The sequence below is a fragment of the Typopeltis vanoorti genome, chromosome 16, assembly GCF_054136105.1.
Source record: "Typopeltis vanoorti isolate ZY-2024b chromosome 16, IOZ_Tvanoo_1.0, whole genome shotgun sequence".
In the NCBI taxonomy this organism is placed as follows: Eukaryota; Metazoa; Arthropoda; class Arachnida; order Uropygi; family Thelyphonidae; genus Typopeltis; species Typopeltis vanoorti.
Genome location: NC_143564.1, coordinates 59,693,121 through 59,720,661, shown reverse-complemented (window position 1 = coordinate 59,720,661; position 27,541 = coordinate 59,693,121). Strand labels below are relative to the sequence as shown.

At 33.5% G+C, this 27,541-nt stretch overlaps 1 protein-coding gene across 1 annotated transcript in view; it reads right to left on the bottom strand.

Annotated features, from left to right (window-relative positions):
• The window catches only part of muskelin (muskelin 1), a 411,065-nt gene that overhangs the window by 273,239 nt on the left and 110,285 nt on the right, over nucleotides 1–27,541 (bottom strand). Inside the window, exons 7-8 of the mRNA XM_090406668.1 lie at nucleotides 21,548–21,602; nucleotides 12,582–12,662 (exon numbers count right to left, since the gene is read on the bottom strand). Of these exons, the coding sequence (XP_090262794.1) occupies nucleotides 12,582–12,662; nucleotides 21,548–21,602 (136 nt within the window). The remainder of the gene's footprint in view (nucleotides 1–12,581; nucleotides 12,663–21,547; nucleotides 21,603–27,541) is intronic.

The window sequence follows — 27,541 nt, the reverse complement described above, 5'->3', positions numbered from 1 at the left end:
AAGCCTACAGTTTGAGCAGGTTTACACAATTCAGAAGTTTTTATGACTTATTGCAAATGAAATGGCCCAACCAACTTTAGGTAAAGCTTGAGAAGCCAGCAACCACACAGATCATTGACAATAGACCAGAGTCCCAGACTCTGTACTCACATCATATTTAACCCAGGAAACAGCTGAGGAACAAGATGGATTCTGCGAAGGCAGAAGGAAACAACATCAAATGAAATTGCAAACCAATGTAAGGAAAGAGTTCCTTCTGTTATCCTGCGAGCCAAGGAACAATGGATGGAAGTGGCCAAGGCCCACAAAAACCCTAAAATAAATTTTAGGAAAGCCAGGAGCATGGATGAGAGGGGGGGGGGGGGAATGGGTCTGAATATAGCAAGAGATAGGAGCCGACTACCACATACTCACTAAACTTTTAGATAATAAAAACATCTAATACACATATTCTGTTTAAAAAGTGAAATAAACTTCCAAATGATACTGCACAGTATTACAGAATCCATCACCACCAAAGAAATCGTAAGAGACCTCCAAAACTGCAGACTAAACTCTATTAAATTTAGCCATATGCTCCGAATAGATAAATGCCCAATGTCTTGTCCTAGTGGAAATCAACAAACTGAGAAATCTATGACCTAAAAACAGAAACCTGGTTATAAAATCAGAACCATTAAGACAGAAGGCATCAACTGGACAATGCCACCATTGCAAAAAATTTGTCCACTTGCAGTGCTGCTACAAGGCTGATTTCTGTTGTGTTAAATGCAGCAAAAACCATGCAATGGATTCTTGAAAAATATCAAAAACAGAGCCAGCTAAATTTGTCAACTGCAGTGGACTACATTCCATCAACTACAGAGGCTGCAAGCAATACTTGGTCACACAAAAATCAATAAAATAAAATCTAAGATCACCATCAACAACTGCACAGACACCCACAGCAAATAACCCACTCCCCACAACAAACCACCCAAGCATGTGCCTTGCATACAGAGGTGGTGGCTTCAGAACCTCAGGAGAAACCCAAATCCCAATGCTCAAACAAATCTATCAACGATGCAGTCATAGTAGCAACTGTGGGTGAAATGTTGAGTTCAGCAAAGCAAACCCCAGCCAGGACTCCATAAACAAATTTGTGAGATATACACAAACAATTCTTACTTCACTAGTTGTTGGTTAACAAACATAGAAGGCCAAACTCTCTACAGATTGTATTCTGGAATGCTAATACTCTATGAAACAAAATGCATGAACTACGGGAATTTACAGCATGCTATCTCTGATCAGCTGCCATCCAAAGTTCAAGAAGTATGTTCTATACCACAATGACAGAATCAATGCGTGGGGAGAGCAAGCACAGCCATATTTGTCAAATTCAACATAGAACACAATAAAATTGTAAATGCTGCCATTACCAACATAGAAATCATGGAAATGGTTTCTATTTTCCACACAAACAGTTATTGGAAGCAGACCTGAATGCTAAGCATCACACAGCCTAGAACAGCAGAACTACAAATCAAAATGGTTGAAACCCTCAACAACTTTGCTGCCACCAGGAACAATGTGATTATAGACCCTCCAGAACCCACGTACTGCAACGTGGCAGGACTCCCTGATGCCCTTGACATAACGGTGCTACAAAATATCACGTATCAATACCAATAAGTGCAATGGATGACCTCAGCTCTGACCATGACCTAGTTTTGCTCCAAATGGGATTACAACATGAAAATAACCCAGATTGAGTCCTAATTGTCAACTGGAAAAAAACTACTAACTGCCCTACATAAATATGTTTCAAAGTTCGTTATGGAATCAAAGGGAAAAAATTTCAAGCCCAGAAAAACAGATAACTACATAACGGCTGTGATCATGGATGAGACACACACACACAAACTCCGACCAACTTCTAGATGAGATTAAAACTTGATCTCTGAAAGGAACAGAGCCAGGTGTGCTTAAAAAATCAAACCCAACAGTGGGAGACAAAATGTCAGTACTTAAAACAGATACTCTGAGAAATGACCAAAGCTCTACGCACAGACTGTAAACCCCTCCCACCAACCCATGGTGAACTGGTCTGATTTATTGTGATGTAGACACAGTTCAAGCTTTTGCTGACAGCCTAGAGAAGTGTAGTCCAAATTACACCCATATGGATCTAGACTTCATCAGTAAATACACCCTTGGGTACACTATACCTTAAAATGCACAGAGTACATAAACTGCATCCAAATGACATCATCTGCTACGTGAAATCGTCACCAAACTTAAGAATAAGAAAGAACCAGGCCCAGATAGGATTTCTAACATCATCATCAAATCCTGCCACATAAAGCTTTAATACACATTGTCGCTATTATTAATGCAATATTAAGATATCACTCCCTGCACAATGAAAAGTAGTCAATGTAATCTTAATCCCCAAACCAGGATAAGCAGCGTATCTTCCTCAAAGCTATCGCCTAATCAGCCTAGGAAAAATATCTGAGAAGGTAACACTAATAAGACTGCAGAAAGTTACTAAAGAATTAGATTCTGAAAGAGCACCGCTCAACAGAACAACAAGTTCTCATAAACATGGAAAACATCAGTATAATGTTCAGCTGGGAGCAGAACACAGGGCAATCTTCATGGACATTGTCCAAAGCATTCAATTCTGGATTAGAGATAGTTGCCCAGTCCTGAAATTACTTCAGGTGCAAATAAAGGATTAAACCAAGAATATACAGCAATCCCTCGAATAATGTGCTCTTTAAAACAGGTGGATTAATTGAAAATGCACTAATGGAATATAATAACCTATGGGAAAATGTACAATTCATTCCTCAGATTTCTTTTTTGACTCTTAATTTTTTTATAAAAGAATTAGGGTATATCTCGGGGCCTAGTTAAAGGAAAACCATGAAGCTGAAAGACAATAAAACATATTCAGAATATAAATTTGTTATTCTGCTTCTTAATAAAGAATTGAGCTAACGTAGTTTGGCAGGCATTCTGTTTCTTTTTTTCATACAACTGACGGTATGGCCCTATTGTCTCTTCTGCAAATTTTATTGGTTCTCTCTTCACCAGGGTCAGTCTCTAAGCATTGCTGCTTAAAAACTTCGATTGTACAAAAACTATTTTCAAATTGTTTCTGTGAAACCTCTTTGGGCTTGTCAGTGATTAAATTTTCTTCATATTCTTCCCGCTGTGATTCTAAATTTAGCAGGTCGGAATCACTCAACTTCTCAGAATGAGATTTAATTAACTTAGATTCATTTGAAAAGCCTCTAAAATCAATTGCACAATGTGGAAGAATGTGCTTCCAAAAGGCTCGCAGATTGCTAGCAATAATTTCATTCGATTTTACGACTTTATAACCAAGCTGAGATTTCTCTGATTTGGCTAGAAAAGTCTTGGAAGGCATTTGCTTCCAAAAAAAAAGGCTGGTTTCATCAACATTAAATATTTGTTGATCACAATAGTCCTCCTTCTTACACAATTTTCTTCAAAATACTTGGTTTAATCCTTTGTTCGCTTACATTTGGATAAAGGATTAAACCAAATATATAATTATACTTGATCCAGTCCTGAAAATAGTTCAGGTGCAAACTTTGTTTGCTTACACTTGGAAGTATTAAACCAAGTATATAATTTCTTGTTATCTTTAATTTTTAGAATGGTCTATATTTCATCAATTTAGAGTAAGTCTAAAAGATGAATTAAAGGAAGCAGCTTATAAGAAAAAAAATTAAAAATTTAGAATGTTATAAAATTGTTATGAGAAGAGAGGGAAAGGCTTAGAGATATATACCAATCCTCAAATCCCAAACAAGTACATTCTTTGGAACAAAAAAGTTCTATTACAAGTAATGTAGCATGTAATGCCAGAATGAAAGTCAAAATACTAAGGAGAGAAATATTAAGAAAAATTTTAAGGAATCAAATCAAACTACAAATCTTAATGCAGAAAACAATTCTAACAAAAAATCCATAGAATCTCATGAATTAGAAAGCCTTAAAGCTTTTATTAAATAGGAAATAGAAAAACAGCAAAAACCTATATCAGAAAGTCAAGAAAGGTTATTTAAAATGTTAGCTGATTTTAAGATAAGACTCCCTCTTAGTAAATCAGGTAGGTTGTTTAATGATACTGAATCTGATTCTAAACAGTGCACGAAAAGTTTATTCCTAAGTGTTATAATTGTAACAAGTTAGGTCACATATCCAAAAACTGTTTTAAAAAGTTTAATCCTAGAGGAAATAAATGTAAAGACAAGCTAAATTTAAATGTTGGAATGAAATATGATTCAAATATAGTGTTGGTGAGAACAAACTTACCTACAGATATTTCAGTTCAAAGTAATAAGTTAGTTTGTAATTCAAATCATCAAGGTGATTTTGCTGCTAGGTGATATCACATATCAGTAATGATAACCCTGTGACAATTTTATTAGATACAGGAGCACATATTTCTCTTATCTCTTGGTCACTCTCTAATAAAATTAGACTCAATTCCTAATATTATAAGATTGAAATATACAATTAAGTTAAGGTGTTTTTGAAACTGAAATTTCTACTTCTAAAAAGATAGATGTATTTCTTCATATTCCATGTTTTCCTCTGAATGTTTCTCATGAATTAATTGTTTTTCCAGAGACTTCTAATCCAAATATACAGGTTATTCAGGTCTTGATTTCCTGAAGAGATATCAGTTTGCCCGTAATTTCTCAGATGGTACTATTTCTCTTTGTGGATTGGAATACAATCTTAATAAGCAATCTATTAACAACATTCAAATATATACCCTGAAGTTTCTGAAGCCAAACAAGATGAGTATTGCTTGAAATTGAAGCAATAAATATGGATGAAAAGGAAGATTTAGTGAGAATAAAAGAAATCCTAGTAGAAAATATAATAAAGTTGGCAACTATAGTTAATAAAAAGAAGCTAATTAATACATTATTTGAGTCTGCTTTTCGGTTATTTTCTAATGTTTTCATTGAAGATATTTTATCTATGTCTTGTACTAATGCAATTGAGCATTCTGTAAAACAATATCAATCTCCAATGAAATATAGTGTTTTAAATGGTTGTTACAAAAGTATAAAAAGGCAGGAATTATAAAAAAGTCTAACTCAAAATGAAATAGTCCTTTAATTCTAAAGAAAAACCTAATGGAAGTTTGAGATTTGTTTTGGATCTGAGAGAAATCAATAAAATCACAAAGCCCATTGATTTTCCTCTATGTAAAATCAAAGAATTATTAATTGGTTTGGAAGGAGCAGAGTATTTCACTAAACTAGATCTGAACTCTAGCTATTGCAAGATTCCTTTAAAGAAGGAAGATAGAAAATATTTTGCCTTCACAATAAGATGGCAGAAGTACCAATATCATAGTCTTCCTCAAGGAGATAGAAACTCAGTCATGTCTTTTCAGTCACTAATGAATTCTACCAGATATGTTACATAAAGGAGTTATTTGTTTTCAAGATGATTTTCTTGTATACTCAAAGGACCTAACATCTCACAGAAATATTTTAGTGAATATTCTTTCTAGATTAGATGAAGCAAATTTATCCTTGAAGTGTTCAAAATGTCAGTTCTTTTTTTAAAGGAAGTTGAATATCTGGATCATAAAGTTAGTAAAGCAGGAATAATTCCTACTAAATCTCAGAAGAATTTTAAGAATGAGGATTTTCAAATTAAAAAGATAGATGAAATGGATAAGATTAAGGGTAAATCATCCAACTGACAAAACTGGAAAAAATCTCTTATAGTTGAAGATCAGAAAGAAGATTCCATTTTGAAAAATGTATACAAAAAAGTCCAAGGGGTGAAAGAAAATTCCTGAAGAATTTTTTTCCCTTCAAATGCTCTATTTAGATGAGTATGGTTTGCTTCTATCAAGGGAAATGGATGAGGGTAAGATAAAAGTAAAAATTTTAGCACCAGTTATAATGAAACCTTGGATTCTCTATAGATTTCATGATTCTTATCTGGCTTGTCATCAAAGATTTGAGAGAACCTGGCACAGAATTAAGGACAGGTATTTATGGAAGGGTATGAGAAATGATATTAATTCATATATGAAATCCTGTCATTTATGTCATATATTCAAACTAGGTCTACATTTAGGGGTAAAGCAACTCTACAACCCTTTCCAATTCCAGACCCACAACAAAGCAAGGAAATAAGTATATCCTTGTAGTCACTGATATGTTATCACACTTTCCAGAAGAAGTTCCTATGAAGGATCAGACTGCTAAAACTGTAGCTAATAAATTTGTAAAGATGATAATCTCGAGGTATGGTATACCTCAAACACTTTTATTTGATCAAAGTGCAAACTTTACAGCAGAACTAATGTTTCAATTATGTAAGTTAGTTACTAAATATAAAGAAGCAAACTATACCTTATCATCCTCAAAGTAATGGAATGTGTAAAAGATTAAATAAGACTTTAAAATGCACACACTATCTAAACTAGCTAACGGTAAATTGTCAAATTGGGATTCTTACTTGCCACAAGCTTTATTTGATTGGAAGACAGCAGTTCTCTGCTATTAAAGAAAAACCTGCTTTTGCACTATATGGTTTTGATCCTAACTTTCCAAGTGAGTTAAGATCTACACATATTAATTCAGGTTTCTCAGATGTTGATGAATATCTTGAGGATATAGTAGAAAGAAATTCATTTGTTCATGAGCTTATAGCAGAAACTAGTAAATTTAGTTCCCATAAAACACAGGCATTTATAAATAGATTCAAAAAATATAAGAATCTTAGTCCTGGTAATTCAGTACTTCCAGATAATAAGATTAGTCTTAGAAAGGGTGGTAAATTAGGAAAAAAAAGGCTTCAAGTCCTTATAGGATATTAGAACAATTATCTCCTGTAAATTTTAAAATATGAGCTGTAAAGAATCCAACTAAAATACTAATTGTATACATTCTGATAGGTTAAGATTATACCCATTAAGGAATGACAGTTTAGTATGCTTAGGAGATGATTTAAATAGAATAGTAAAGTATGATAGTTTTCCTGGCCTAAATAATAAGAAAGTAAAGGTTTATAATAATAAATCACAATATCAATCTAATTCTTCAAAAGTTCAAGGCAACAAAGTCATAATAATTACAAAAGATCATCTAGCTATGTACATAAGTCCACACCTAAGTTCTCTAAGGAGAAAGTACATAATAAATATAAGCAACATGACAATTCAAGTCATGAAAATAATTGTATTTCAGAAGAGTTAATGTCAGAATATTATAAATGTGTTCATGAAGATTCAATAGGTATTAAAGAAACTACATCTTCTAATTTAGATACTGTTAATGAAGATAACCAAGCTGTAAAACTGTTAATGAAGGCATTGCACTAACAAATGATAACTATATTGAAAATAGGCAAAGGCAATATATTTGAGGTCTAGATATCATTCATATGTGTGACTTTGTTCAAATTTAAAAAAAATGTTGAATTTTTTTTTTCAAAGAAATACTAAGTCATTATAAAAATCTCACAAATGTTTTGCTTATGTTCTTTTTTACAGTTTCTATATATGTTTGGTGAGAATTTTATTTTATCAGAAATACATTTTTTATGATAAGATAATCTGAAAGTATATATGTGATTTGTCATTTAGTATTGCAATTATATACTTAGTATTATCAGAGCTGCCATGTGATTAAGTGGTAGCGATACAAAATAATTTAACTGCAGTTATAAATAAGCAAACTTGCATAAGGGTAGATTGTAATTCACACAGCAGAGGTGAATGCATATTATAAAGTATGTTGTTTGTCATATTGTTTCTATATCAAATACTTGTAGCAGGCAAGCAATGTAGTGACAGCAACCATTTTGTGACTCAAGTTTCGCTTTGGATTTTGGTAACGGACATGCACATTGTTGTTTTAGAACAGCTGTCATTTGGACACAGGAATGCTAGAAAGTAAAGAGTAGGCAAGGGAGCAGAGCCAAAGAAGTTTCCATACAATAGTGGTTAACTAACCTTCAATTGAAAAGCAGCTATTATATGAATTTAATGGATAAAATTTGATAGTGTCCTGATGAATTACAAGATATTTATGGAGAGAGAAACCACATCTCTGATCAGACAGTGATCTACATTTGCACCTGTAGATGTATATCTACAGGAACCTCTATAGGAGACTATCTATAGCAGAAGTTTACTGTGTGGTTTCAAAAATGTTCTATATTACTGGTATAAGAAAGAGCTAATTATATAGCCACAGAGGGCTAATGACAGCTTTCATCAGTTTATAATAGATATTCCATCACTCCCGGACATTCTTTAGAGATATGTTTATATCGATAACAGTGTCATGAGCTGGAATTATTTTCAACTTATTCTGACATAAAATCTAGTTTACTTTCAAAATTTAACCCATCTTCCAGTCACAGATCTTCTCATACTTAGACAACTAGACAATTTTTGTACTCTTTATAAAGAAAGCAAACTAATATAAGCATATACATGGATGTGACATGTCACTATATCAGCCAAATGATGGGTAGCATCAACACATTAATCCATCATGCTCCCACTACTTGTTCCCGATATTACAACAAGAGTGACATTAACAAATTCACTATTGGTTTAAACATTCATATCTCACAGAAATCATAAGAAAAACTATAATCACCATTCTCCCTCCTTAAGAAGATATCCTAAGAGTTTAAGGTTCTCCAAGTGTGCTAGTCATTCTTTACCTGATTTGTAAATTAGCTTCCTTCGTATGTTTCCAAAAGACAGATCCATTTTTTTGTTTGACTTAATATATAACTTCAAACAGGAAAGATGCCATTTGTTCATTTATATGAACATCAAGCTTATATTATAAAGTACAAGTCAGGTCTAGATTAGCATGCAATCTCTTCCATTAAGAATTCAACCAAAGTCCTTTGGAAAAGCTTGTTAATTATCTTTTTTTCTACATTAAACATACCAAGAAATTATATACTTTTTTAATCTTTTCCCAAGGAAGCAAAACAAAGTTTTGGGTGTGAAATATATTGACGTTTGAGCTACTTGTATATAGAGGCTAATGACTTCATATCACTAGCCTTGGTATGTATCCCATAATGCAAAGCACCCCCCCCTTCAGACATGTATAATGCTATGTATAATGAGAAGGGCCACTACCCAGACTGGTTTCAACCTTTATTCAGGTCTCATCAGTGGGAGCCAGATCCAGAAGAGATGCCAAGGTTGAAGTAATGCAGAAGTCATATATATCTCATATACAAGTAGACAAAAAGGTGCTCAAACCTTATTAATAAAAATCTTTGAATGAGAATTTTGAAAGATGTAGAATTTTTTTTTGTTTTATCTTGGGTTTATTATATGTTAAACATCATCATCATAGTTTATTCACAATATGATACAATGTGAAAATGGAAAAGAGATTTATATTAAAAATTAAAGATTGCAAATTATGGTCTTCAGTCTCTCTCTCTCTCTCTCTTAAGCTAGCTGGTAGATGTCAGATGAAGTTTTGCAGTTCAGCCTACTGATGGTTTCCCATATGTATTGCCAAAAATTGTTTGCATGGTCTTCCTCTACTGTGATTGCCATCTTCTGGTTTGTACAGAATGAGGGATTCCAAAAAGGGTGAGACTTCAGGATGTCTGAGTTGATGTCCAAGCCATCTGAGTTGTAGTTATTTGACTATATTGACAAGTGGTTCTTGCTTAGCCAGATTTAGCACACTCAAGTTAGTTACATGGTACATTGAAGTGTATCCAAGGATCAGTCTGAGACATGTAGTTCCAAAGGAGTTAGTTAGATCTGTAGTTTCTTTGGTGCTTATTGTCCAGGTTTGAGAACCATACAATCAGATGGATCTACTGGTTACATGGTAGAGTCTTAATTTTGTCTTTAATAATATTAATGATGATGATTTCCAGATGGGGAGGAGTTTGTTATGGAAGACTAGAGCCAGCTGTTTACATTTTCTAATATCATTTTCTGTATTGCCGATGTATGATCCAAAGTATTGAAAGTCCTTTACTCTTTCTAACGGTTTATTGTTGATATGAAGTATAAAGTTTTCATAACCTACTGAGAATACTTTGGACTTTTGGATGTTGATCTGCACACCAATAAGTTAGTCTACTGTGCCTCTAGTAGACAGATGTTTTGTACATTTGTTGGTTCTGTATCAATAAGTACAACATCATTAGCAAAGCTAAGATCACAAGAACAAATAAGGTGCTAGTAAATCGTCTTGCAGGACTCCTGTTGTCACTGGAAAGGATTCAGATGTTTCTGCTTAAAGATTACTGTAGCATTGTTGTCTTTATAAGGTGCTGAGATTACTTGTATGATTTTTGGTGGTAGACCATAGAAGCTGCATATTTTAAACATTGCTTCTCTATTAATGGAGCCAAAGGCTTTTTTGAAGTCTTTCTTTTAAAACTTATTTTAACCCTATAAAGGTTAAAATAAGTTTTTATCATGTGAACCTTCTATGATTCTTCTGATGCAATGTATCTGTTCCACTGTACACCGTTTTTTTTTTTAGAAATCCAGCTTGGTCTTTTCTTAAAAGTGATGTTAAGTAAGGGTCTATTGTATTGAGTATCATCCTATTGTAGATTTTAGCTGTGGTTGATAGCAAAGTAATACCTCTGTAGTTACCCATTCTATTAAGAATGGATGTTAAACATACCAAGAAAATATATACTTGATTAACTTGATGGCTTTTTCTCCTTTATATGATATTTCACATCCAAGATAATTAAAGTATTTACCTATTCAATTATATTATTATTAATAACTATTTTATTTCAAACTGAAATTTGTCCATGAAATGACATTGTCATAATTGATCACAAAATGCCAATGCATAATTCATCATTAGATATTTTCATTCCAAACTGTTCTACTAAAATGTTTAAACCACATATTCTCTTTTGTAATTTGCATATAAAAATATATTTATTTTATTATTCTGCAAAATTTCTATACCTGTGTTATTTGAAGTGTCAAATTGTATTAACATTTCCTTGATATAAATATTAAGGCTTCCAGAACTTTCACTGACCTAACATCAGCTTATGACACAGTCTTGATCAGGGGCCTCCTCCTAAAGCTAGGAAATATTATAAGGTGCAAAACAACTTTCCAGCTTTTTGAATCCATTCTCCCCAACAGAAAGATTCAGGTCCATATTGGCAGAAAAAGGAGCAGGTCCAGATTCCTTCACAACAGTCTCCCACAAGACTCTGTTATCCCCTTTATCTATGTGTACGACTTACCACACACCAGCTCAAGCAAGTATATGTATGCTGATGACCTAGCGATCCTACATCAATCTACCTCCTTTGCCGTGTTCAGGTCTGCAAATTTCCTGTGGCCTTCATTTTCCTCCTTTCCCGAGCAGTTCTGATGGCATCTTCTGACAGCCATTTGCACTTCTTCTTGTTACAAACTATTGGAATATTCTTCTTTGCTTCTGTTTTAATTATATCTTTAATCACTTCCCATAGTTCATCTGGTTCTCTTTCACACAAATTGAGTGTGTTGAAAAACTGTGTCCACAGTATTTCACCTGAACAATGCAGAGGCAAATCGACACCTCAACCTTCCTTTCTGTGGAAAAATGGTAGAACACGAACCTCACCCAAAGTACCTTGGAATGAGCCTGAACAGAAGCCTAACCTATAAAAGGCACATCACCAGCTAAACTCTACCACGTGCACAATTAGTGGGACAGTGAGAAGCACTCGATTAAGGAATTCAATAAAGCAATGAGCAACCCACTCCTGCCCCTGCACCAGACTCTATCCACCTAGTCTTCACCTAAAATCTAGAAAGCCTTTCTGGTCCATGGAAGAACTCTCTTCAGCTGCCCTGCCATCAATACACGACATGTGGAGAGAATACTGGTCCAACAATCTCCCAACAAACGGCTTCCTGGTAGAAGATCCCTGTGCTCTGCAGCCTGATTTTGCTCTTCCTAGGAAGATTTGGTCATCAACCAACAGGATCAGAACTAACCAGGGCAGACGTGGCTACCTATTACATAAATGGAGGCTGTTAGACCACCCATATTGTGATTGTTCTCCCTTGGCTCAGACGATTACCCATATTGTGAATGACTGCCCAAGGCACCAATTTCACAGTGGTGGCCTACACGATATCCACAAGGTGACAGATGAAGCCTTGGATTGGCTTTCCAGACTGGACATTGACCTGTAGCTGTTCTGTATTTTCCTTTTGCCATAAGAATAAATAAATAAAATAAATATAAATATTAAAATATGTGTTGGAGACAGGACATTCCTGTCTAATACCTTGGTTTATAAATTGTTCTTTAGATATTTTTTCATTTATTTTTATTTCAGTATTGCATGTATTCAATACTGACTAATAAAATATTAGTTATTTATTCTTTGTACATGTACATAAATGTTTACACATAGCATTTGATGCACACTTGCATTAATGTATGTGCATATCAAATTTAAGCTAATTTAATAAAATTATATTTTTCTTTTATATAAATATAATTTATTTCACAGTAGTAAAATTAATCTAGATGCATACATACCAGAAGATTTTGGAGGAGGAATAATAGGAGTCCATTTAGGTTTATACTGCTGCTGCTTAAGGTAGTGGCTAAAGCTACCAGCTGAAAAATTGCAGAATTGAAAATACTAAAACTTGTAATAAGATGATTACATTTTTTCCCCCTCAGAAAAATTTAATAACTTAATAAGAAAGCATTCACTGTGTGATTAAATTTAATTCGACTTAAAATTAATATATATTTTGAATAATCTGAGAATTAATGCACTATAGATCGAATATGGATGCTTGGATGTTGATTATCACTTAAGTTGATGTTTAGGGGAGAAAATCTATCTCTAGAAATATTAATAACTAACTAAATTTATTTATCTAATAGTTTATTAAGCCAATATTTTGCCTTAGTCACCAAAGTATCTATCTTCATGGGCTCAAAGAAATGAAAACTAAGTATATGCACTCAGGCGCACTAACAGAAAGGCAAACACAGACCGAGTATGAAAGGTGAGATCTTACAGTTCTAAATGGTACCCTCTATGGATGTAGTGATGGAATTTTGCTCAAGGTCTCAAGGTAAATCTCCCAGACTTTTAGGTCTCCCTTTCAAATAACTCAAGGATTAAAATAAACAGATAGCCTAGCTGCAACCCTTTTAATTTAGCCTTGGAATATATTATCTAGTCATTGCTAGTAGATACTAAATGTAATGATAAATAAATCAGTGCAGACTGTAGTATATCACATTAACATCATGTCAAGAAACAAACATATTTAGAATTAGAAATTAGCATATGAGATGGGACTAAAAAGTAATAAAAATAAAATAAAATAAATAAATAAATAATAATAATAAATACCAAGCTGATACAAGTGTAAAAATTGGGAATCTTGAAATAGAAAAAGTGGAATAATTTAAATATTTAGGATTAATGATCACAAGTCAATGAAATGAGAAGATAGAAGTGAAGAATCGAATAAAGAGGGGATAATCAGGCTTTTTATTCTGTCTATCTCTCTCTCTCTCTCTCTCTCATGTGTATTCCACTCAAAAGATATCTATTGATATCCATTTGTTGTTACTCAAATGATAATTTTTAATGCTTAATCAAACAGTATTAAATTTTAACCAGTATAAGTTTTAAGTTAACAAAACTGAAATGTGCTTGTGTTACATGAATTTACAAATCATATTCTATATTTAGGATACAGTGTATTTGCATAGAAAAATGTCTGTTGGCAAGGATATCACAATTGTATAATGAAAAAATGAAGTGCTTCTTGGGAATGATGCTGTTGAATGGCTATTATTCACAATCAAGAAGGATGTTTGGGAGAATGCATCTCATATTCATCATTCTCTTGTTGCAAATGCAAGGAATCATGATAGATTTGGGGTTCTCTTTTGAAATTTACACTTTGCTGATAACACGAAAGTAGATGATTTTGATAAATTAACTAAACTCAGAACTATGGTGAATAATCTGAGCGAAAAATTTTTTCGGTACGCTCCCTTGGAAAAATTTTATAGTTTTCAAGAGTTGAGTGAATATTTAGCAAAGCATGGGTGTAAACAGTTCATTCATGGAAAACCAATTTGTTTTGGTTACAAAATTCAGTGTGTCACTACAACACTCAGATATCTGGTATGGTTTGAACTGTATAAAGGAAGAAATCCCACAACTGGAGCAGAGAAAGAAATTAGCTTTGGAATGGGAGGGGGGGGGAATCTTATCATATTTGCTGAAATTCTATTGAAATGCAATTCAAAACCTTTTCATTTCTGCCTAAGACAATTTTTTTCTAGCTAATAAATAGCAAGTTAAAAGCGATGTCAGTCAAAGCTACAGGAACCATTCATGATAACAGACTTCAAAATTGCCTAGTGAAAAAGAAAAATTATTAAAAGGATAGAGGCTTGGTTAACTTTAATACAGATACAAACGATGTATTGGTGTGTAGATGGAATGATAATAATGTTGTGAATGGCTGTTCATATTCAGTAGGTGCTAAAACTATTATTCAGGCTTTGTGCTATTTCTGATGTATCGAAAAAGTGCATGCTTATACAACAGCCATATCGTGTAAAAGTTTACAATGAATACATGGGTGGGTAGACAAAATGGACCAGAATATATCAAACTACAAAACTGATATTCAAGGGGAAAAAAAATAATCATTAAAAAATGATATTCTAGCCATATTACATATTTGATCAATGTAACTATTAATAATGCCTGCAGCTACACAGAATATGCAAATGCAAAGATGTAACGGACTTATTAAGTTTTCATAGAACTATAGTTAGATTTTATTTAGAGTGATATTGCAATGCACAACAAGATCAGCCAAGAAAGACCACAGCAAAACTTGAATAAAAGTCAATTTGACATGCACATCCATTGGGTTGTTCCCCAAGAAAATCAAACATGATGTATGCACTGCCACATGAAAACAACATTAGATGTGAGAAATGTAATAGAGAGTTGCATGTAAAATGATTCAAGGCTTACTTATCGTATTCAGTAACACTTAAATAAAATATTTTTTTATAAGATATTTTCCTATTGTCCTATATATAGGACAATAGGAAAATATTTCTCAACATTGTAAAATTCATAAAAAAAATTATTCCTTTCACTCCATTGGGAGCATAGGGCCTCAACCACAGATCTCCATCTGACTCTGTTTTGTGCTTCTCTCTTCTATGTCCAGATCTTCAAATCTTTCTTTCTTTTTGCTCTTTCCTTATGGATTCCAATCTAAAGCTGGTTTTCTTAGTATATGTCCTATCCATCTCCATTGTTTCTGACTGATGTCATACATTATTGGTTTTTGTTTAGTTTTTTTCCCATAACTCTTTATTGGATATCTTTTCTGGCTGATTTATTTGTAGAATTCTTCTTAAACATTTATTTACAAAGCTTTGCAATTTTTTCCTAATTGCTTTTGTTGTCATCAATGTTTCTGATGCATAGAGTAAAACTTATTTAATATTTGTTAAATAATCTAATTTTGTTTTTAAGCCTATTTGCTTTGATCTCCATATTTTCCCTAACATGTTAAAATTATTTGTGCTCTCTGTGTCTTAGATTTTATATCTTCCTCTGTTCCACCCTGTTTATTTATTATTCATCCTAGGTAATTAGTTCTCCACTGTTTCTAAAATTTTACCATCCAGTACTATATCTTCTTTTTTGTTTATTTCCATTATTTTTGTTTTTGTTTTATTTATTCTTAATCCAACAGTCAGGGCTTCGTCATTGAGTTTTGTTTTTTTCATCATATGTTGTTGTTGTGTATGTCTTAGCAAACATATATCATCTGCAACATCCAGGTCATGCAGCTGTTCTATTAAATTCCACCGTATTCCTTTTGTTTTTGATAGCATTTTTTATAACCTAATCTACAACAATAAGAAATATTGTTGAGGAGAGAATGTAGCCTTGTCTAACTCCTATTTTAATTTCAAACTTATTATTTATTTGTCACCTCCAGGGAGTCTAAAGACTCATCAAGGAAGAGCATCTACTCTGTCTCCACCACTCACAATCCACTAACTGACTGCAACTACACCAATGGCATCTATCGCCGACCACCACCATTAGTATTTCCACAGACAATCACAAACATCAATGCCCATGGCGGGATTCCAATCCGCAGCCTTTTGGCTGGGAGTGGATACGCTAACCACTCAGTCAGCCAGGCCGAGTGGTTAGTGTATAACTCGATCTATACATGACCTATTGGCTCTAAATCCTGCTTGTGTTTCTCTTAGTTTTTGGTCTATTTCTTTCTTTATTCTTTTTAATATTATTCTTGTTAGTATTTTTACTTATGTTTAATAATGATATTCCTCTTCAATTATTGCAATCAGTTAAATCTTCTTTTTTTGGTATTTTGAATCAGTAACCCAATATTCCATTCATCTGGCCATTCTTCCTGCATCTATATTTGAATAAGAAACGGATAGAGTATATTCACCATTAAATCTATATCTGCTTTTAATAGTTCATTTGGTATACCATGTATAGCAGCTGCTTTTCCATTTTTACATTCTTTTAGTGCTGTTTATATTTCACTTTTTTTTTTTTTAATTTCTTTGGTGTCTAGTTTCAATATTTTTTCTTTTCTTTCTGGTATTTGAATTTCTTTTCAGGCTTTTCTCTATTCATTATCACTTTGAAGTATTCTATCCATCTTTCTATTTTCTTTTTATTATTGTTTATATTATTTCCTTGTTTGTCTTTAATAATACCTCCTCCTCCTCTTCTTTTCTTGCCTGTCACTGTTCTTGTAATATTATATAATGTTTTAGTATCAGCCCTATTAGCTGCAATTTCTGTCTGATTTAGTAGATAGGTTTCAATAAACTCTCTCTTATCTTTTCTTGCATTTTTCTTAATCTCTTTATGTATTTCTTTATATTTCCTTTGTAAGCTGAGGTTATTCTTATCTTGTATTATTTTTTCTTAATTTCTTTTCTTTCTTCAATTCTGAGTTTTGTGTGTGAAGATATCCATTCTTTGTCTTTTCTTCTATGCACTCCTAGTATTTTACCATCCAGTACTATTTTTTCTGCTGCTTTATTGTATATTTTTAATACCTGTCCATATTTCTTCTGTTTCTGAATTCTTCATGTTTGTTCTGTCTAGTGTGAGTAAGAACTTCTAATGGTGAATAGAGTATATTCACCATTAAATCTATATCTGCTATATGTATGTCTTAGCAAACATATATCTGCAAAATCCAGGTCATGTAGCTGTTCTATTAAATTCCACTGTATTCCATTTGTTTTTCATAGCATTTTTTATAACCTAATCTACAACAATAAGAAATATTATTTCTTTATATTTATGTTATAAATTTATTAAGGAATGTAGCCTTGTCTAACTCCTATTTTAATTTCAAACTTATTGCCGGCCTGGTTGGCCGAGTCCCTCTCCAGTCAAGAAGCCGTGGGTTCGAATCCCGCCATGGGCATGGATGTTTGTGATTGTCCTTTAAACTTTGTGTGGAAAGGGAACTGCGACCCTAACACTTATTCTAGTAGAAGATATCATTGCCAAAACCATGTGAAGTACGGCAGTAACCACACGGAGTCTACAGACATCAAATGTGAATTTTTTTTTTTTTTCAGTCAGATAAATAAACAAACAAACAAATAAATAAATAATAAGTTTCTTTTTCAGGCTATTTATCAAAAACTTAATGCAAGAATGCCAAACTTAATGTCATATCAAGAGATGGTGTGTGTGTGTTTGTTTTTTTTGAAAGATGATTTTGGTAGCATTTAGTTATTGAAATTTAGTGAAACTATATAGTTATAAATTAAAATTGCTTTCCTTACATTTCAATTTTTTAAAGTACAAATCAAGTTCTTTATTTTCTAAAAAAATTAGAGATTGAAGATGAAATTTAGAGGGAAAAAACAGAGTTTAAAATGCAATTTAAATAATAATTTTAAGTTAGAAATACCATTAATTAAAATGAGAGAGCAAGAGAGAGAGAAATATTTGAATCAAGTAAGCTTCATTCTTGGTATTATTTTTTTTATGTGACTCCCCCCCCCTCACCAAAGTTTTTTTTTTTTTTTTTTTTTTGTAAACCTATAGTATATTTATAATGTGATTAGATCAAGGATTTTTTACATATATTTTTGTATTTTTTAAATTTATTTTTGCACAGCCTAGAAACCTTGCTCTAAAGACCAAACATGAAACTTTTTTCAAGCCACTTCACTAAGTGGAGTGGTAGTCTTGTACCCAGCAACAAAACTCATCCCACATCTAAAGACATTCACAAACATCCATGCCTATGGTGGGATTCAAATCAGCAAACTGTTGATTGGAAAGCAGATATGCTAACCACTTGGCCAACCAGGTGATATACCATACACTGCTATATACTAATACTGAATACCAGTGAAGTAAAGTAGGATAAATATTTTTAACAAAAGCCAAAGAAAATGAAGTCTACATTAAATTATAGTTTTAAATAATAACATAATAATAATAAAAGACCCTGCTAAGTGGTCTGTGGAATATCCCCATGAGGAAAGACTGAGGATTTGTGGGTTGCAGAAGTTGGCTGATAGGGGGGGAAAAAAATTGAAATGACAGAAACATTTAAGTTACTGAAAGGATTTCATAGGATTAATTCAGAGGAAATATTTCAGCACTTGGACAGAGGGGGACAGGACAAGAGGCCATCCTTGGAAACTGAGTAAAAGTGTGGTTAAGCAAGAGTGGGAGAACGAGATTTTTCACTTGGAGAGTGGTGAATGAATGGAATGGGTTGTGAGTGCTTTGTTAATGGATTCAAGGAGAAGTACAATAGATATTGAAAGTTTATTTTTCACTTGGTTAGACTATAATAAATTTAGTTTAATCCTTTATCCAAGTGTGAGCAAAAAACTTTCAACATCTTTCTCTAAATCCAGAGTAATTTAATAAAAAGGTGGCACACCTTTTGGCAACTCCTATAGGTAGAGATGACTTCGCCATTGCTTCTGCCTGGTATCTCCACTTCTAGGCCTAGCTCCCACTGATTATTATTTCCAAGAGACCTCAATAAAGGTCGAAACTAGTCTGGGGTAGTAGCCCTTCCCTTTAATGCATAACATTATACATATCTGCAAGGAGATGTGCTTTGCATTATGGGAGATACTGAGATAGGAGTGATGTTAGCTTGGTCCATCTTTGCTACGAGTTGTCCGGTGTTGTACTACCTTACCCCAGTCCTGAAGACATTTTCAGGTGTAAACTTTGTTTTTCTCACACTTGGATAGAGGATTAAACTAAATTTATTAAAGTACAATAGATCTTATGTGGAAATTTGTATTTTGAAGATTTCCAATTGAATTTTCTCTCCTCTTCACTGCAGGAAGTGAATTATAAATATTGTTATTGCACGGCAATAATGGGCATAATCCTTTCCTTTAGTGTTATATGGGGATCAGTATTCATTTCAGACAAATTATGGAGACTACAACCGTGTTAGAAATAATGTAATTTCCCGACGTTTCAACCTTCTTATTAAGGTCATCATCTGGAGTGTATACACATACATACATATATATATATATATATTACTTGTCTCTGTATATATATATATACAGAGACAAGTAATATTACAGTTAAAAACAAAAAGAACTGCAGACTAACAGTGCAATCTAATATGAATTTTTCCAAACAATGTAGTAAGGCAGCCAAGACTGCAAATTCTGGTGATAAGGTTCATGTTTATTATTACATAATATGTTATTTAAGGAAATGAACTAAAACATTGATAAATTTACTTATTATTTCCAACATTTCACAAAAGTGAAATTACTGCAAATTCTGGTGATAAGGTTCATGTTTATTATTACATAATATGTTATTTAAGGAAATTAACTAAAACAGATAAATTTACTTATTATTTCCAACATTTCACAAAAGTTAAATTGACATCTTCAATAATATGCTTGTATTAATACATGCAAACAGGCATTAATTCAGCATGAGAAATACAGTGATGCCTACAGTCCTAAAATTACACCACCTACTGGATTTGGTTGAATGTTCTTGGCAACTGGACTGATTGCCTGCAGATGAGTTTCCCATATGAGAAATAGTTTGCTGGAACCATATTTGTTCAGGTTAAGATAGTTTAGTACTGAGATTTGTAGATCTGGAAAAGGCATAAGACAAGGTGCCAAGAGAAATTCTATTTGAAATGCTACAGTTATGTGGTGTAAACAGGATATTATATCAAGTAATCATTTATACTTTAGTTGAAAGTTAGCAGTTAGAAATGACCGAAGTAAGCAAAGATGGGTTGATGTAAAGTCAGGTGTCAAAGAATGATATTAAGGGAGTGAACAGCCATCTGTTCACTCCCTTTATTTTTAATGGCATCATAGCAGAAACATTAAAAATGAGGACACTGGGAATGAATTTAACATTAGTATTCAGGAATCTGTGAGGACTAATACAGACTTGTCACTTGAACAGAGCATCAGAGGAAAGGTTAGCAAAACAAATGTTTTTTGTCAGGATGGCAGGAAAAAATCCAAGATCTAGATGGTTTGATAAGCATTTGTTAAATTAACTTAGAAAATCAAACTATGAGATTTGATGATATTAGAATCCTGACAAGTAACAGATTATGTTTGAAAGACAATTGTTGATAGGAAGTTGGTAATAATTTAAATCTTTCGTGTAGTATTATTATACTATCCTGTCTATACCCTGAGAATACATATAAGGAATTTGATGATGATCAATACCCTTTATCCACTGTACATAAAAAATGCAGCCAAAGTGCTAAATAAATATAATCTTCACACCACTTCCTTTAAACCATACACAAAACTACTAACCCTTCTCTGTTTTTCTAAGAACAAACTCCATTTGTTCATAAATTTAAATCACATCAATTATTCACATCATTAGTCTCCTTGTAAATGCTAGTTCTGATCCCATTAATATTTGTTATTGATAAGTCCTTTTCAGCATTTATACTACATCAGAAAATGAGTCTACTTTCAGAAATATGTCATTCCATCTATGATTTAAAAATAATAATTTTAAAAACAATGAACTATTCCTAACCTGTGAACAAGAAGACAGCAAACTGCCAAATTTGATATACCTACAAAACTCCTAAAAATAATACAAAATTATGTTATGGATTCTTTATAATAAAATGTTTAAGACCAGTTTCTGCAATTCATTAAGAATGAAACAACTGGGTGCAGTTTTGAAATTTATTCAGTTGCAGAATAAACAACATAAATCCAATGCTACAATAATTAGAAATTATCAATCAAATAATTTTCGAAGTCTGCAAGAAACAACAAGAGATGAGCTTTCAAGAGAGAAAATAACTAAAAATAAAATAATGAGGAATTCACAATATTAAATCTGATCTATACATATTATATGAACCATGCAAGTGCAAATTCATGTAAACATCAGTTTCAGGCATAAAATTGAAAATACTCACTGTCAGCAGCCTTCTCTAACAGCTGTTCACATGCTGTGAAATCTCCTTCAACCACCTGTAAATAAACTATAACCGTTATATGAACATCAAACTGCAGATCACTCCTTTTATTTACATTTTGAATTATCAGACCTAAAGAATGAAATTTAGGATAATTTTATATTGAATACTAAAGCATTTAAGCAAAATAAAACTTATTATTCCAATATTACTGTAGTGCAAAAAAAATGCACCAGTGTATGAAAAGATGTTCTGCATACAGAACAGTGTGAAAATCATATTAATGATAATTTGTGTTTGATTCTGAAGTTTAATTCACGACAAAAGAGAATAAAATAAATTAAATTAAATAAACAGAAACACCTGATTTTCTTAAATGTTCTATGTAGAAATTTAAAAGGGGGAGAGCTGCACTGCTGTACCATCATCCATTTGTCTATATTGTTCATTTCCGTACGAAATGAAAAGCATGTATTGTAAATATGAATTCAAATAAGTCTGGAGAGAAATGAGATTTCATCAAATAAAGGGTATCACAGTTAGTGGTACATTAGTAAATGGAAATATTGAAGATGATCATTTTGTCTGAACTTTATAGGATATTGTTTTTCAACACAGCTTAAAAAGTGAATAGAATTTTTCACAGAGGAGGAGTTCACAGTTAGAAAAGAGAGAGAGAGAGAGAGGTGGGGGGCAGGTATTATTGGAATTAGCAGCAGCTACATTGTTGTATCAATTTGTTAAACTGGGAAACAATTACTTTAAGACTGACATTACTGTAAACTCAATGCAGTGAAATCCAACACTAGGGCCATTTATCAACAATAAAAGGCACAAATGTAGGATTTCAGTTATTTGTGTTGTCCATTAAAATTTTAAACTATTAATTAATTATTGCTGTTTATGTACTGTGAAGAATTGTTTGTGCTCTGAAGATGATGGGTATAAAACCTGTGAAATACTGCAGCTAAATAATAAAATAAATATATTTCTTTTCTCATTTCTTTCTTTGCTCTTGTGAATTAAATCACAAAATTAAACATGAACAATTACCAACTACAGGTCTACATCAATGACATCTATACAACACTTTATCTCTCCCTCCTTCTGCATGTGTACACACATGGAAGGAGGGGGGGGGGGGGTGAGTTACTCATACAGATGTTTGAAAAAGAACTTCATTAATATACCAGGTGATTATAAAATAACATCAAGTGTTCAGAGTCCTCTAGTGAGTAATGTATTGGACAAAACACACCAATATTCAGTAGACGTACACAGTGGAACATGGGGATTCGATTTAATGAAAAAAAAAATAGTACCAAAAGTCGCCAACAGGGAAAATTTTGGCACTGCCAAATTAATTTTAGTAGGTGTGACTAATGAATGACTAAATGGCAAATGAGAGAAAGCATACATCAATTTCGTGACGTTTATTGTTAATTACAAATGAGGTTCAATATGACCACCATTCTGATGTTCCAGGAACTGCATACAGTGCACATTTTCCACAATGGCTCGCAACACATCAGAATTGATTTGTCTCACGTGTAACGTTATTCGATCTTTCAAAGTTGGAATATTGGGTACATGTCCTTGATACACAATGCTTTTAAGAAATCCCCACAGACAAAAGACACAAGGATTGAGATCAGGCGATCTCGGTGGCCATGGCATGGGAAATGCACGACTAATGATTCTTCTGTCAGAGAAATGTCGCAAAACACGCTATACCTGAAGTCTGATGTGGGGTGGTGCACCATCCTACATGAAGATGGTCGAATCGAGACATCCTCTTTGCTGCAGTTGTGGAACCACAAAGTTCTGTAGCATATTGGCATACCTGTTAGCATTGACGGAACAAGTCACTGGTCCATTTTGGTGATTTTCCTCATAAAAGTATGGACCGATGATAAAAGATGCCATAAATCCGCACCACACTGCGACTTTGGGCGAGTGGATAGGCATCTGCAGACACACGTGCAGATTAGTTGCAGCCCAAATGCAACAGTTGCGTGTGTTAATATCGCCATTCAAATAAAAGTGCGCTTCATCACTCCATAAAATCTGCTATGGTCATGTATCATCCACTTCTATGCGCGCTAAGAATCTCAAAGATAAGTCGATTCGTGTGGTCGCATCACCAGGACGCAATTCTTGAACATGACTGATTTTATAGGAGTAAAACTTCAACATCTGATGTTGAAGTTTTCCACACTGTTGTGTATGTGATATCCGTTTGCTGGGATATTGCTTGTGCACTGCTGGTACCCTGCACATTCTTCATCTCCTGTTCCACAATAGCAGTTGCAACTTGTTCAACTTGTTGGTGATTGATTGGTTTGTGTCCCCTGCCTACCTGCACTGCTAGAGTTCCAGTAATTTCAAATTGCCGAATCAGTTTTCATAAGTTTGTTACGCTAATCGGTCCTTTTCGTAAATTTTTCATACGGCGAAAATCACGAAGACAAGCACTGGCATTATTGTTCCGCTGATAATAGAGTTTGACTAACAAAGCACGCTCACGTAAGGTAGAGGCATCTAAAAGCAGTTCGTCTACGAATGATAAGAAATCTCACAGGCTTTCCTTTTATTGCATGATCGCTCACAAGAAACGAGATAATGCAAACTAATGCATTTTACTCGGTAAACAGTGCCAAAATTTCCCCTGTTGGTGACATTTGGTGCTATTTTTTTCATTAAATTGAATCCTCACGTTCCACTGTGTATGTCTACCGAATATTGGTGTGTTTCGTCCAATACATTACTCACTAGAGGGCTCTGAACACTTGACGTGATTTTATAATCACCCGGTACATTAGCTGCATATTTTAAGTACATCATATATTGTATGTTAAACCACACACACACGCTCTATATATATATTAAACATAATGTTTTACTTTTTGAAAGTGAGTGAAGAATCTCTCCCCCTCTCTCTCTCTCACTAATATCATTTAACCTCCCTACTGGCCAATGTGGATGAAATAGTGACACCAAATTGCACTTCTTATCCATGTTATTCAATGGGTTTTAGAGCTTCGTATCCAGATTTATCTGGACGTCTATAGATAATGCTCATGTCAAAATGATATTTGGGTGTGCGGGGAACAGGCATAATAACAGTCACTAGACCTGCTTCTCTTCTCTAACTTTACATCTTCTTCTGTCTTCCATCATCTATGTGGATGATGATGAGGCTGAATGAACTCTTTCCACTTCTGTCTTCCATCATCTATGTGGATGATGATGATGAGGCTGAATGAACTCTTTCCACTTCTGTCTTCCATCATCTATGTGGATGATGATGATGAGGCTGAATGAACTCTTTCCACTTCTGTCTGTCCCTAGAGCATTTGAACAATTCTGTCCAGTTCGGTGTCGCTTGTTGCGATTTGGTTTTCAGGTTTACTTTTATTTTGTCTATCCATCTAATTCTGGGCCGCCTTTTAGATCTTTTACCTTCCATCGTTATATACAGGACTTTAGTTGGTAATCTTTCTGTTCCAATTCTGGTCACATGGCCAAACCATCGCAGTCTTCCTTCTTGGATTTTGTCTATTATTATTTCTTGTTTTAGTCATTTCCTTAAGTCTTTTTCTTAGTCTATTCAGCAGAAATACTCCAAGTAATCTTCTTAGTCAATCCATTTCAGTAGTTAATAATTTTTTCTCTTAAGCTTTTTTGAGATTCCAGCATTCACTTCCACAGAGAAATATTAGGAGGACCATTGTCTCATAGATTCTTACTTTTGTTACTTGTTTGATGTCTCTTGACTTCCATATTTTATTTAGTTGCCAAAAGTTTGGGATGCTTGGCTAATTTGTCTGTTTATATCTTTTGTAATTTCTACCTGCTCTACATTTTAACTATGAATTTCAGTTTTCAGATTGGTGTTTCTTTTTCCTATTTGCATAATTTTAGCATAATGTCATCTGTTTAAGTTTGTTATATTTTTCCCATATATTTTGATTCTAGTCTTTTTTTGTTTAAGGCTTTACTGGTTGCTTCTTCCAGTGTAAGATTGAACAGGTCTGGTGATAGATTGCATCCCTGTCTTACTCCACTAGCTATGTGGAACCAGTTGGTTAAGGTGTCCTCCACTTGTACTGTACTTTCAGATTTCTCATATAGATTATGTGTAGCTCATTGGATGTGGCATTTGCACACCACGGCACTTGACCACACGAAGGAAGACTCTTTCAAATCTAGTCAGCGACTAGAGGAAATTTTTTTAAGCCTTTTTTCAACCTGTTCCCAAGTTAGTCGATCTTCTGGCATGGGCAAGCGGGTATTTTCTCCTGGAAACCCGGTTCTTCATCACGTAAACTCAAGAAAATCGACCATAAAACCCACACTATTTCAGACATTAAAAATGTGTTAGGATTAGGAACCACGAGATGGGGGCACTTGTTGAGTCACCTCTTCACTGCGTGCCATTTAATTAGTGATAGCCTTGGGCTAGCTATCTCTGATTGGCTACCAGTGGAGACTGAACTGCCCACTCAGTCTCCAAATGTTAGATAGGGCTAAAACAGCCTCGCCTACTCCCTATACAGGAACAAAAAGGCATTAGTTGATTCTTTATTATTCTTATAGTTTTCTTGGGAATTCCAAATTCTTTCATAGTTTCCCACAGTTCTCTTCTATGGATTGAATCAAATGGCTGACGAAAGTCTATGAAATTTATATAGCAACTTTGGTTGTACTCTAGGGTCTTTTTCCATTAGCTGTCTTAAGGTGAATAATTGATCAATTGAGCTTCATCCTGGTCTGAAACCTGCTTGTTCTTCTCTCAATGCTAGTTCCATATATGGCTTAATTTGTTTTTGGAGTACTTTCCTAAAAACCTGAAGAGGCTAATGCCTCTGTATTTATTGCATTCTGTTTTATCTTCTTTTTTGTATACAGGAGTTAGAACTGATTTGGTTTAGATATTGCTTCATTTTTGTAGATCCCTTCAAATAATGTTTTTAATGGTTCCAGAAGTTGTTCCTTTCCTGCTTTTAAGAATTCTGTATGTATCTGATCAATACTGGTGCATTCTTAGTTTTGAGCTTATCTATGCTGTGTGCTATTGTTTCTTTGGTAAAGATATTTGTTTCCTCTTCCATTTCAGTTGCTGGAATAATAACATCCTGAGAGCTGTTTTTATTATATAAGTCACTAAAGTATTCTTCCCATCTGGCCATTCTTCTTGTTTTACTTTCAATTAGTTGTCCCTCTTTGTTTTTGATCGTTATCATTTTTGTTGTCCGTGTCTTACTAATCTGATCTATTTGTTTATATAATCCATGGAAGTTATTTTCTTTTCATAGCTTTTCTGCCATTTTGCATTTTTCTTCTAACCAGTTTTCTAATTTCTCTGGTTACTCTATTATATTCATATCTGTTATAGTTCTATTTTAATTTCATGCTTTTCCTTTGGTCACTTAACCTTTTTACTTCATTTGAGATCCAGTCCTTTTTACTTTCACTTTCTGTGTAACCTATTGTATTTTCTGCCTATTTTAATATTATTTCCTTTAATTCACACCAATATTCTTTGATGCTTATATTCTGTTTTGGTAGTTCCTTCAGGTTTTTATCTAGTTCTAGTTGATATTTTCTTAGAATATTATTGTCTTGTACTTTATTGACATTCAGCCTCCTTTTGACTCTAAAAGTGCTTTCAGATTTCAACTTTATTCTTAGGTTTGCTAGTACTAGCTTATGGTCTGATCCACAGTCTGCAGCAAAGGATCTGCAATTTAAGATACTTGATTTCCATCTTTGGTTTACGATAATATAGTCAATAGTATTCTTGGTTTGTCTGTCTGGTGATATCCATGTCCATTTTCTTTGGGGTTTTGGTTGTTTAAAGAGAGTGCTGATTATTGTTATTCCATCATTTGAGCAGAAATTTAGCAGCCTTTCACCACATTCATTGCTTTCTCCATACCCAAACTGTCCGATTACTCATGGCCAGATATCCCAGTCTTTGCCTACTTTTGC